The sequence below is a fragment of the Schistocerca serialis genome, chromosome 3 (genome assembly GCF_023864345.2).
Source record: "Schistocerca serialis cubense isolate TAMUIC-IGC-003099 chromosome 3, iqSchSeri2.2, whole genome shotgun sequence".
Classification (NCBI taxonomy): Eukaryota; Metazoa; Arthropoda; class Insecta; order Orthoptera; family Acrididae; genus Schistocerca; species Schistocerca serialis.
In genome coordinates this window covers 807,586,683-807,599,529 of record NC_064640.1, presented here as the reverse complement: position 1 = coordinate 807,599,529, position 12,847 = coordinate 807,586,683, and the positions used below count along the sequence as shown (strand labels likewise).

Here is a 12,847-nt window from a genome sequence, read left to right as displayed (position 1 = left end):
CCTCCCGTGTAGTGCTATTACCACGTCCGTACATGAACTGGATATCCGACATTTCTTCATTCTAAAATGTGTGAGGAGCCATGGTAACCGCTTAAAATACCCTGTATTCTGCTTGCGTCTTTCGTTTGTACCTTTTACTCAAACACGCTGCATAAGCCTCAGTACTACAGATTTGGCTGTCTTAATTGTTGACAGAGTATTAGACACTAAGACAACGACCACTGCTTTACAGGAAAGAATATTATTACTGAGAAGGAAAGTTACTGGTATCGGCTCGTATTATATGTTAACTGACTGCGATTCGAGTTTAGTCCTTACTCATCAAGGAAGTTGAGTGCATTTTGCGAAGGATGAATCACTAAATGCTGGCATTATTTGCAACTAATACCTACTTTTTGGAAACTATGCTAACAACAAACTTGTGGCATAGCCACTTTACAGCTAGATAATATTTTGTCCTTCACGCAACAAAGTACTACGCATTTGAGAACAGAGTCTTCTTTACGTACCAGATCAAGGTGAAGCGTTATCGGTCTGTGTACAGGATGGCCTTGATACGAAATTTAGGTTTTTGTTGTGTTGGTACATGTTGCGTCATAATGTGACTCAAGAGTTAACTTAGTTTTGTTCATACAGCCTCTCGAATTCATAGTGTCGAATGAGTCCCTTTCAGACGAATAAACTGTAATATTTGGCCATCAAACTTATTTTTGGGCGATTCGCCAAAGGAAATTCATCCAAATGAGTGAACGTTTACGTGCAGCACGCTTCTTCATTTTGAGAGTTAACAAATTGACATCCAAATAGATGTGGCCATACTTCTGTTGAAGATGGTCAGACCACACATGAAAGAAGGAAGATTCGAGTTTAACTTCCCGTCGATGTTCTTTTAAAACGAGCATCCCCGGCAGTTGCTTCAAGCGATTTAGGGAAAGTACCGAAAAGCTAAATCTGGTTGTGTGGACGGGGATTTGAATCGCAGTCCTCCCGAATGCTCGGTGCAAGCACAGGAGGAAATATCGATCAAGTGCACAATAACATAGGCACTGCGAAGGTAACTGTACTGTAGAAGAATTAATTATTGAAGGCGATTTGTGCAAAACGAGAGCCCCAATTGTTGAGTGATGAAAAAATCAAATTCGAATAAAAAATGTTTGGACTGTTATAAAAAGAACCTAACTTACTTGTGCACTGATTTGTCTCGGTGAATACCAGGAACGAAATACCAATCAGATCAATATCTGAAGCAGATAAGTCGGCAACGTAACAGGACGAAATCGGTTCCATCTGAAGGCTTCGTTATGATTAGTCTATTATGTGGTGCAAGGGTGATTTAATATGTCGACTACCTTATGTAGGTAAATATGAATCTAGTGAAAACCACAAAAATCTTTTGGATAAACGGATTGGGAAAGAAAGTTAGGATAATTGTTGCAACGATCATCCTGGTCATGAAATATTTAATCCCTCTTGACGCCCATATGTAAAGAATTATTTTCTGATTATACTAAAGAGGTTGTGTCACTAGTTGAAAGGTTTTATAAGCAATACAGAATAGCAATTCTGTGATGGAATGTACTAACTATGAAATCTGTCTAATAGTCTTTTCATCTAAATAAAGTTTACATCATTAAGTAAGTGTATTTTTGACCTAAAAAACGGTACTTCACTGCCCGTCCGAGGAACAACCGTCGCATCCTTACTGGTGCGATTATCATTTTGTGTCACCTGAAACTAGTCTATCCCTGAAAGGGTTCTGTCATTAGATCTGAGCTTAGCAGTTTGTCTCTCATTGAAATCCGAATGTGTATGGTAGAATGACAAGACTTTTTTATGGTGTATGACAGCAAAGAGTTTTCTGTCTCGAAGTCTGAGAATTAACTTGGAATTTTCTTTTGCTGGAAAAGTGACTTGACAGTTTTATTACTTAGGAGAAGTGTGTTACCTTATCAGCCTGTCGCAGGCAGTCGATGCGGCGCATTTTGCCTTTCTGGTCAGGGTTGGACAGGACGCACATGGCGGGCTTTTTGCCCGTGATGCTGAGCACGAAGTCTTCCCGACACTCCTGCGTGATGTCCTTTCGCAGCTTGCCCAGCAGCCGGGACGCCCACTTCTGCTTTACCTCCACTTTCTCGTTCTGAAAATTGACAAATAGAAAAATGTGAGCATGTTTAGATGACATCTGGTAACAGTCAGAAGATGTAAGACGTCTACGTATACACTATCTCATCAAAACTATCTGGACATTGATTAGCAGACATTAATATGGAATTTGTCAACCCTTCGCCTGTATCACGGATTGAATTCAGCTGGGAACGCTTTCAGTGAGGTGTCTAAATGTATGCGGTGGAACGGCAGCCCAGTTTTGCTCAAGACCATAAATCAGAGAAGGTTATCTAGATACAAGGACAATCCAAATGTTGCACATGAATTTGCTTGAAAATAGTACGTAATATTTTAACAAAATTTCAAATGGGATAGTATAATAAACATCATGCATTTAACCAAGCATTGTAACTAACTATTAAGGGGGGAAAGTCTGCACGAAACACCTGCATAAAAAAATAATAACTAAAAAATCTGTGTACTATCCTTTGGCCATAAGATGCAAAGATAAAAGTTCACCCGGAATCCAGAAGGCACATGCTACTGGTCTACTGTACTATGCTTCGTTGTTACATTAGAAATTTTGCAGTTTGTAATTTTGGACTACACTTCTGTACAACACTACAGCACGCCACACTACGCTACAGTAATGTAGTACTTAGTATAAGTACGAAGGAAATTTTTTAAATTTGTCTTGATAGTTAGCCCCTGGCACGCTGAGGCACAAATCAGGATTCACAGGAGCTGCGCTGCTGTTCTACTTAAGGTGTAGGGATTGGGAGATGGTTGTCAGAGTCTCAGGAACCCGTTTCTGATTCTCAACCACTTCATCTCCTCGCTGCTTTGGGAAAGTTTTTGCAGTTAGTTGTTCTGACGTGCTGCCTCTCGTTCCCACGATGTCTGACCTCTTCTAGGATGTCTGTCGGCAATGTAGGTTTGCCGTTCATAATCTGATATTTCGGCTGTCAGCGAGTTCAAAATGGTTCAAATGGCTCTGAGCACTATGGGACTTAAGATCGGAGATCATCAGTCCACTAGAACATAGAACTACTTAAACCTAACTAACCTAAGGACATCACACACATCCATGCCCGAGGTAGGATTCGAACCTGCGACTGTGCCATAGCTCCTCATTAATTATAATGTTACAGACTGTTTTATTGCCAAAGACGTTCCTAATCTGGTCTGTAACATCTTATATAATGGCACAATCCCAGACGATGCGGTCTAGGGTACCGACTGGTCCACGTTCACAAGTGACTGTGATGCGTTGTCGTATTTTCAGAACGTAGGTAGGATATGGATCATGTATCGAGAGTATATCACCCTTGGTCAGAAAGAAGATAGCGATGTTAGACGCTGCGGTCCGGAGCGAAGTCGACTTTCTAACTCTCCTCAAAGATGTTATACTGGCTTCAGGTTGGGACTCTGCGCGGGCAGTCCATTAAGTAATGCTGTTGTCTACACACCATTGCCTCACAGGTGCTACTTTACGACAGGAAGCATTGTCATGCGGATACAAGCACTCATCGTCCCCGAACTGTTCCTTTGCTGTACGAAGTGCACAATACTGTAAAATGCGTTCGTATCTTTCCGGATTTAGCATTATCTTCATCACCATAAGGGGACCACACGATAACCACGAAAAACACGCCTATACCGTAACATCACCTCCTCTGTTGGCACTAAACATGGTAGCAAGTAATGCTTTCAAAAATTCGCCAACCACAGACCCTTCCATCGGATTACCACAGGACGTAGTGTGATTCATCACTTCACATTTCTTATTTCCACTCATCCACAGTCCGCAATGTCACTCTTTACATAGCCTCGGGCATCGCTTAGCACTGACTGCAGAAATGCGTGGCTTATGAGGTGCTGCTTGACCATTGTACCCCATTCTTTTTAGATCCCTAAGCACACTCATTGTGCTAGCTGGACTGCTCGTAGCACTTCTGCACTAAAGAGTGATTCCTACCGCTGATTTCATGTGTTTTCACAACCACCCTATCAATGCTTGGCGCTCCCTGTCCATCATTACATGAGGTCTGCCTTGTCTTGGTTTAGTTGTGGTTCTTCTTTCGCGTTTCCACTTTACAGTCCCATCACCAACAGTCGATTTGGTAGCTTTAGAATGGTTGGAAGTTAGTAAACTCTCCTGACCGACCCATTCTGTTGTTACTGCATCTCTGCTGACCACACAAAACTCAAATGGTTCAAATGGCTCTGAGCACTATGGGACTTAACTTCTGAGGTCATCACTCCCCTAGAACTTAGAACTAATTAAACCTAACTAACCTAAGGACATCACACACATCCATGCCCGAGGCAGGATTCGAACCTGCGACCGTAGCGGTCGCGCGGTTCCAGACTGTAGCCCCTAGAACCGGACGGCCACCCCGGCCGGCACACAAAACTCCATGTCTCCTTTTGTACTGGCGGGTGGGCTGCTCGTGCTGCTCGTGACATGACACAAATCCCGGAATCGTGGTTGCCTGGTGAAGAAACCAGTGACAAAACTGCTCCCGATGTGGAAAGTATGTCGCTAGCAAGCCCTCCACACGCTGTAAGTAATAAGGGCAGTAACAATTGCCATAGAGAATGTTCCACACGGTCCTCTGGCTTACCGTGAACTGATGGGCCAACTGCCTGGTACTGACACGGCGGTCGCCTTCCACAGTGTTAATCACATTTTCCTCCAAGTCTGGTGTACGAACATTTCGAGTAAGTCCTTCCCTTCATGATTTCCTGCTTCCTGAAAGGTCCCTGTCTCAGACAAACGGCGAGACACTGCTGCAAACATTGAATGGTCTCCAGCGTGGAAACCAAGCATTTCCGGACATAAGTTTATTTGACCTTTTTTGTTTCGTATCCTCTCATCGATCAATCTCTAGAGTTTTTACACGGTGAAGAAAAATCACACTGTGTAATTTTTTTTATTCCCTTTAAATTAAAATCGTCCGCAGCTCGTGGTCTTGCGGTAGCGTTCTCGCTTCTCGCGCAAGGGGACCCGGGTTCGATTCCCGGCGGGGTCAGGGATTTTTCCTACCTCGTGATGACTGAGTGTTGTTGTGTCGTCTTCATCATCATCATCATTCATCCCCATTACGGTTGGAGGAAGGCAATGGCAAACCACCTCCACTAGGACCTTGCCTAGTACAGCGGTGCGGGTCTCCCGCATCGTCCCCTACGCTCCTCGGAGTATGAGACCACATCATCATCATCATCAAATTAAAATCAGGTTTCTAATGTGGAGTATATATTACACAGGCTGACAAAAAAGTGAAGCACTCAGAAGGGGAGGAGGAAACGAATGAAACTTCAGGGGTTGAGAGGAAAAGTGATGTTATTTCAGTGATTACGAAAAACCAAGTCATATTTACAAAGAATTTGGTAGTATGAGCCCACTTATCAGTATGACGTTGCACCCCCTCTGGCGTGGATGCATGCTCTGTTTTGATTGGGAAGGGTCTCATAAGACCGTAGTATGCCCTCCTGAGGCACGCTGGCCCACAACTGTTTTAACGTCCGAGTTGCTCCAACACGTTCTATCGGGGACAGATGTGAGGTTCTTACTGGCACTGGAAAACGACAACATCACGCAATCTGTTCACAGAGACTCGTGACGTGTGTGGATGTGCCTTTTCCTACTGAAAAATGGCACTACGATACTATCGCTCCACAGGTAACACGTGAGGGCGCAAGATCTCTGTGATGTACCGTTGTGCGGTCAGAGATCCTTCAGTCACTACCAGCGGTGTCCTGAAATTATACCCGATAGCTCCTGATACCATCACTGCAGGGGTAACTCCGCTGTGCCTCTCCAAAACGTTGGAAGAATGGGGTTTCTCCCAGGTCGCCGCCATACTCGCCGACAATGATCACCCGAGGTAGTGTAGTATTGTGGTTCATCGATGAACATAATGCGACGCCATTAATAAGCAGTCCTTGTTTTCCGGTCACGGCATCGTTCCAAACGCAGCCACATTTTGTGTTGTGTTGACGGCAACATCCGTATAGGGCGGTACTTCCTTAAAAAACTGCTGCTGGTCTTCGACCAATGGCGCGGACTGAGAGTATGACGCAGGGCGTCCATTACTTGTTCACGGATGGCATGTGCAGATATGAAGGGTTTATAACGTGCTTGGTGCACAATACGGGAATCCTCTCTTGTGGTGGTCAGCCGTCGACGATCGGAACCGTGGCGACGAGTATGCTTGGCCATACATTCTGACGCAGTCCACCATAGGGTCTCAACCACATATGAATGGGGTTGGGTAGGGTTGTTTGGGGAAGGAGACCTGACAGCGAGGTCATCGGTCTCATCGGATTAGGGGAGGATGGGGAAGGAAGTCGTCCGTGCCCTTTCAGAGGAACCATCCCGGCATTTGCCTGGAGTGATTTAGAGAAATCACGGAAAACCTAAATCAGGATGCAGGACGCGCGATTGAACCGTCGTCCTCCCGAATGCGAGTCCTGTGTCTAACCACTGCGCCACCTCGCTCGGTACATATGAATGCCCCACAGATATGGGTACTACACGATTCGACCAGTTGGCCAAATGGAGATCAATGAGGTCCGTTTCACCTTTCAGGTGCTGATAACGCTGTCTCAGACGAGTACGCGGCATCTCCGTGTCCTTCACAGTGATCATTCAACATCTGACGCTGCTCGTGCCCTTTACATACCCTGCCAAGCCTGTGAGAACTCTAACTACGATCAACATTCTGGTGGCAGTTCTACATGTGACAGAATATGTACAAAATCGCAACTCCAATCATTGTCATATCCGCCGTTGGTACGCACGAGTACTAAGTTACATTTGCATCTGGCTATGCCTTCTGCGTGCTTCGCTTTTTTTTTCAGGCTGTGTATTTCACAATGGTGTCAGTGAAGAAAAACATTTAAATAACTGACACAGATCATAACCATTCTCTTTTACTTGTGCTTTAGTGGCATGTCGGAACCCGTTCCCTTTTCCTCCGGTTTTAGCGGCGTGTCGGCAGGCAGACCAGTAGAAACGGATTAACTCAGTCTTATTAAGCAGAGGACAGTTTCGCTGTTGCTACACGTGCTGTACCCGTAAATTTTGTCGAACGTAAACTGTTTTACATGTGTTTGTGCGCAGAGTACACGAGGAGCAACTTGGAGCAATTCCAGGTTTCGTCTAGAGGGGCGTAAAAAATCGTTTACAAAGGAGACCCTTGCCGTCTAGTACGTCAGATTCCAGTTTTCTCTGTGATGTTGGCTGATTTTAAGGCTTTCACGCCCTACCATTTCATTCACGTTCTTATTATGCGCCGAAACTGCTTTAACGCACCTGAGAGCTGAGAGCTAATCAGCGCATGCATTCATTACGTTGGCCGGCCGAGGTGGCCGGGCGGTTCTAGGCGATACAGTCCGGAACCGCGCCACCGCTACGGTCGCAGGTTCGAATCCTGCCTCGGGCAGAACTACTTAAACCTAACTAACCTAAGGAAATCACACACATCCATGCCCGAGGCAGGATTCGAACCTGCGACCGTAGCCGTCACGCGGTTCCAGACTGTAGCGCCTAGAAACGCACGGCCACCCCGGCCGGCTTTTCCACGCATCTCAATGTTTATATGACGCCATATCTCCTGAACTATGTGTCGTAAATGATATAATTTTGTAAGCATATTCAGCTGTATATGTGGATACTGTCTACAAAATATCGCCAATGGAGTTAGTAGTAAAGAAGTAATGAAATAAAACTTCATTCCTGAAGCTGAAGTTTTACTATATGAACAGAGAAAATGTGATAAGCGATAAACTTTTTCCTTTCTTTATTTTGTGAGGTGTCAGGGTGAAAAATTTGGAAACGATTTGAAATTCTGTATAAGGCTTGTAGCAAATCTCCCAGTGCTCTCATTCTCAATACTGAATCAATACAATCTGGGTAATTTCCATGCAGTGAGTTACGCTCCCTCAAGACATACTATATATTTTCTATCTTTGATATTTGACTTATTGTGTTAAGCCTTTAACGTAAGATTATACCTATTAACGAGTAGATTCTGACTGCATTTTAAATTTTTAAATTCAGTCAATAATAATGTGAAATATTGAAAATTAAATTCTTGTTGCCCCTAGAAGTCGTTAGGTAGGAATCCTGCAATTGAGACCGTGCTCCATTTTAGCTGTTTAGTAGTATACACTACTGGCCATTAAAATTGCTACACCAAGCAGAAATGCAGATGATAAACGGGTATTTATTGGACAAATATATTATACTAGGACTGACATGTGATTACATTTTCACGCAATTTGGGTGCACAGATCCTGAGAAATCAGTACCCAGAACAACCACCTCTGGCCGTAATAACGGCCTTCATACGCCTGGGCATTGAGTCAAACAGAGCTTGGATGGCGTGTACAGGTACAGCTGCTCATTCAGCTTCAACACGATACCACAGTTCATCAAGAGTAGTGACTGGCGTATTGTGACGAGCCAGTTGCTCAGCCACCATTGACTAGACGTTTTCAATTGGTGAGAGATCTGGAGAATGTGCTGGCCAGGGCAGCAGTCGAACGTTTTCTGTATCCAGAAAGGCCCGTACAGGACCTGCCACATGCGATCGTGCATTATCCTGCTGAAATGTAGGGTTTCGCAGGGATCGAATGAAGAGTAGAGCCACGGGTCGTAACACATCTGAAATGTAACGCCCACTGTTCAAAGTGCCGTCAATGCGAACAAGAGGTGACCGAGACGTGTAATCAATTGTACTCCATACCATCACGCCTGGTGATACGCCAGTATGGCGATGACGAATACACGCTTCCAATTTTTATCAAAGTCGGAAACGTGAAGGTTCGCATTTCTCCTCCTTACACGAGGCATCACAACGTTTCACCAGGCAACGCCGGTCAACTGCTGTTTCTGTATGAGAAATCGGTTGGAAACTTTCCTCATGTCAGCACGTTGTAGGTGTCGCCACCGGCGCCAACCTTGTGTGAATGCTCTGAAAAGCTAATCATTTGCATATCGCAGTATCTTCTTCCGGTTGGTTAAATTTCGCGCCTGTAGCACGTCATGTTCGTGGTGTAGCAATTATAATGGCCAGTAGTGTATATATAGTTTCTATCTTTAATACTTGACTTATTGTGTAAAGCCTTTAATGTAAGATATACCTATTAACGAGTAGATTGTAATTGCATTTTAAATTTTTAAATCCAGTCGCTAATAATGTGAAATGTTGAAAATCAAATTCTTGTTGTCCCTAGAAGTCGTTAGTTCGGCAACGTGCAATTGAGACCGTGCTCCCTTTTAGCTGTTTAGTAATATAGCATTCTCACTATTGCAGTAGCAGAAATGCTAAGTTGTAGTTGGGTGCAAATGTGAAACAACGGTTTAGTGACTTACACTACAGGAGCGGCGGTCAAATGAAAATGCTTATTGAATGACCATAATGCACGGCTTTTATTCGTATTTGGCCCCCTATACGCGTTCCTAGGAAGAGGGTAGAAGAAAAGCTGAAAATAACAGTGCCAGACCTTATTTAAGTAAATTAAGTGTGGCTGTTAATGATTCTTTCAGCTGCACAACTCGTAGATGTTTATAAAACTTGCGAAACAATTTCTGATCTTTTGAATAAATCTGTTCAGAAGTCTTAGTATCTGTCCTTTCGAGTGACTTTCTCGTTAATGGCACGGCACAGAGCTAGAATGTAAAGTCTTTGTTACATCAGTCGTTTTTACCTCTAAATAAAATAAATTCTTTAATTCGAATTCTTTCTTTTTGATTCTTACTAAGAGATTCCTAAGTGCATTATGTTGACATTCAGAATTCACAAAGTGCTACTTTTACGGGAACACTGGAGGTTGCACAATTATGTCAGGATGACGTAATATTCTTCAGAGACGGAGTAGTAGCTAATTTACATGAAGATGTGGAAGCAAATCGGCTATTGTCTTGTAGATGGAACGTGCCTGTGGGTCAAGTGATTTACCATACCACAGAAAACCTATTTCATGTTGCCCGTAAGGAGATTTGAACTAGGGTCCTCTTGAATTAGAGTCCAGTTTCGTACCTACTCCGTCACCTCACTTGATTCACATTTAGATTGATGTTACGCAGAGTTGAGTAATAGAGTTTTCGATTACCGCGGCCTGTACTTGCATATTAAACGCGTCGTTCCTCGAGCGTCTAGAGAAAGAAGTGTCATATGCGTTTCAGCTGAGTCTGTCCACGTATTTTCCACTAAAGTGTAGAAGAAAATAATAAAACACTATCTTCTAATTCAGTAAAGCTGCTACTTGCAAAACAGTCGACCGTTAACCTATATGACAGTTAGATTCGACATAATTAAAGTGGGACGTGTTAGACTCTAACCACGTAAACTGTAGATCAAAGTTCCAATGAATGTTGCAGGCAGTCTTCGTCAGGACGACTGTATGTTGTGTGACATTACTATCATACAGGGCGTATCAAGTAAAATTTGCACCGAAAATATTGCGGAAGTGGAAAGTGTTATTGATGTGCGGTTTTCACATAATGGATTGGTAGTCAGGGGCTCGTATTGTTAGCCAATAAACAGATTGTAATAATAGCTAGAAAGTGTATTTTCTGTGGAAAGATACACTTTTTTAAATGGAACAATAACTGTTGACATTAGCAAACTAAATGTAGGGTAAATTACAGTGCCATTGGTGTTTGTTGCAGGTTTCTGGTACGAGTCGTTTACGAGGTATCTTATTTTAAAACGTTCCCACAGCGACACTTGTACAATACCCGTGGTAGCACACGCTAAAGACCAACGCAAGTGCATACATTAGTTATGTGGATTCTGACCAGTAATGAAACAATTGTCCATCACAAGTTGTCTTCAAAATGATCACCGGCAGCGGCAATACATGCTTCCAGTCTGGTATGGAACGACTGTTGAGCACGTGCTAGATTTCAGCGGAAATGCTTGAGCAGGCTGTAGTAATACGTTGCTGCATATCGTCCGCTGTAGTTAGTATGTCCTTTCAGCTTTCCCCACAGAAAAAATTCTACAGGCGTCAAATCGGTGGACTGACCCGGCCAACGTACAGGTCCTCTGCATCCAATCCAACGATCTGGAAGCAACTGGTAAAGACATTCTATAGTATTTCCTGCACTATAGTCTGGACAGCCATTATGTTGGTACCACAGGTTTCTCCCAGTCTGCAGAGGAATGTCTTCTAGCATCCGAGAAGATGGTCTGTTAGGAGCCTGCTATACTTGTGCGTGTTCAATATTCCGTCTATGAAATCCGGCCTTACGAGCTGGTGGTTGACTCTCCCAAACCACACGTTTACACACCATGGGCGCTGAAGTACCACCTGACGAAGCTAACGGGGATTGTCAAGAGATCAAAAGAAGATGTTTCGGTGGTTTACCTGGCCATGATTGGTAAATGTGACTTCATCACTAAACAAGATACATGATACATCTGGAAGATGCTGTCTCAATGCCGACGTACAGGTGTTAATGCGTGTCTAATAATCATTTCCATGCTGTTGGTGGAGAGAGATGTGACAAGGATGGAACCTATGTCGCTGGAGAATACCTAGGACACTTAACTAACTCATGCCACTTCCACGTGCGATTACGCGGGAGCTAAAGTGCTGATGAATAGTGGTAGCAGTAAGAACATTAAATTCCCCCCTCTTCAGTCGTAAGTTGTTTTCTTCTGTTACGTTGTCTAGGTGTTACATTACCCGGGCGGATTCTTACCAGGGGCCGGCACGCCTTCCCTCCGGGAAAGCAGTGCGTTAGAACACAGCTAACCGGGCGGGCTATAACGACAAATACAAACACATCACATCTGGAAAAATCAGCCCAAAGCAGGTATAACCAAGATGCATGCTTTTAACACCTTAAGGATTGTGTGTATGTGGGGGAAACCAAAAAAAGTAGGTGAAACGTACTGAAAACACACACACAATCACACACACACACACACACGCACACACAGACACACACACACACACACACATACACACACACACACACACACACACACACACACACACACACACACAAAATCTTCCACGCAGAATTACATAATGTCGGGCCTAACGATAACAGTCCTAGTCGTAAAATTTCGAAGTAAATAACTTTTCTACGGTATGTTCTGTATGGTTGCGGACGACAAACTGTGAAAGAAGACAGGTACAGTAAAAATATAAAAAAACAGGAAAACCGCACCATGTGGTAACAAGGCTTAGATACAAAACTTTGTTTGCTCTTCAAATTTGTAAATACTGTCTTAAAAACTCAAATTTATGTGTGTACAAGCACTTTTCCTGTTTAATAGCAAGAAAATAAAAGAGCAGTGATGATGCTGAAACTTCAGAGAAACATGCCTGCGAAATTAAAAAAGAAATAAAATTATATTTTGCTCAAGGTAGACCCCCTCCAAAAACAAATATTATGTTGGTTTGGACAATAGGGACGAAAAGCTGCCTGCGTCGTCGCTCACGCCATTTCATTTATTGTGATTTATATTTTATAAGTCTTATCTGGTATTCATTTTATTACCGTCTCTTTGTCTCCTCATTCAAATACAGGATCAATTAAATTGTTACGTAATCTCACTCGATCTGCTTAGAAAGTTCCTAAACAAAGGACGATTAAAATATTTTTATCGCCATATGAGACACTGGTGACAATGCTTCGACATCCATTCAGTGTCATACCACGCAAGAGACAGGCAGGCAGATACAAAATCTCCCACTGGTTCAATCTAATAAC

General features: G+C 43.4%; 1 protein-coding gene across 7 annotated transcripts in view; it reads right to left on the bottom strand.

Annotated features, from left to right (window-relative positions):
• Positions 1 to 12,847, bottom strand: part of LOC126470658 (nuclear factor 1 X-type) — a 597,492-nt gene that overhangs the window by 358,581 nt on the left and 226,064 nt on the right. For all 7 annotated transcript variants that reach the window (XM_050098642.1, XM_050098644.1, XM_050098646.1 and 4 more), the window contains exon 3: positions 1,946 to 2,137. In XM_050098642.1, coding sequence (XP_049954599.1) covers positions 1,946 to 2,137 — 192 coding nt within the window. The remainder of the gene's footprint in view (positions 1 to 1,945; positions 2,138 to 12,847) is intronic.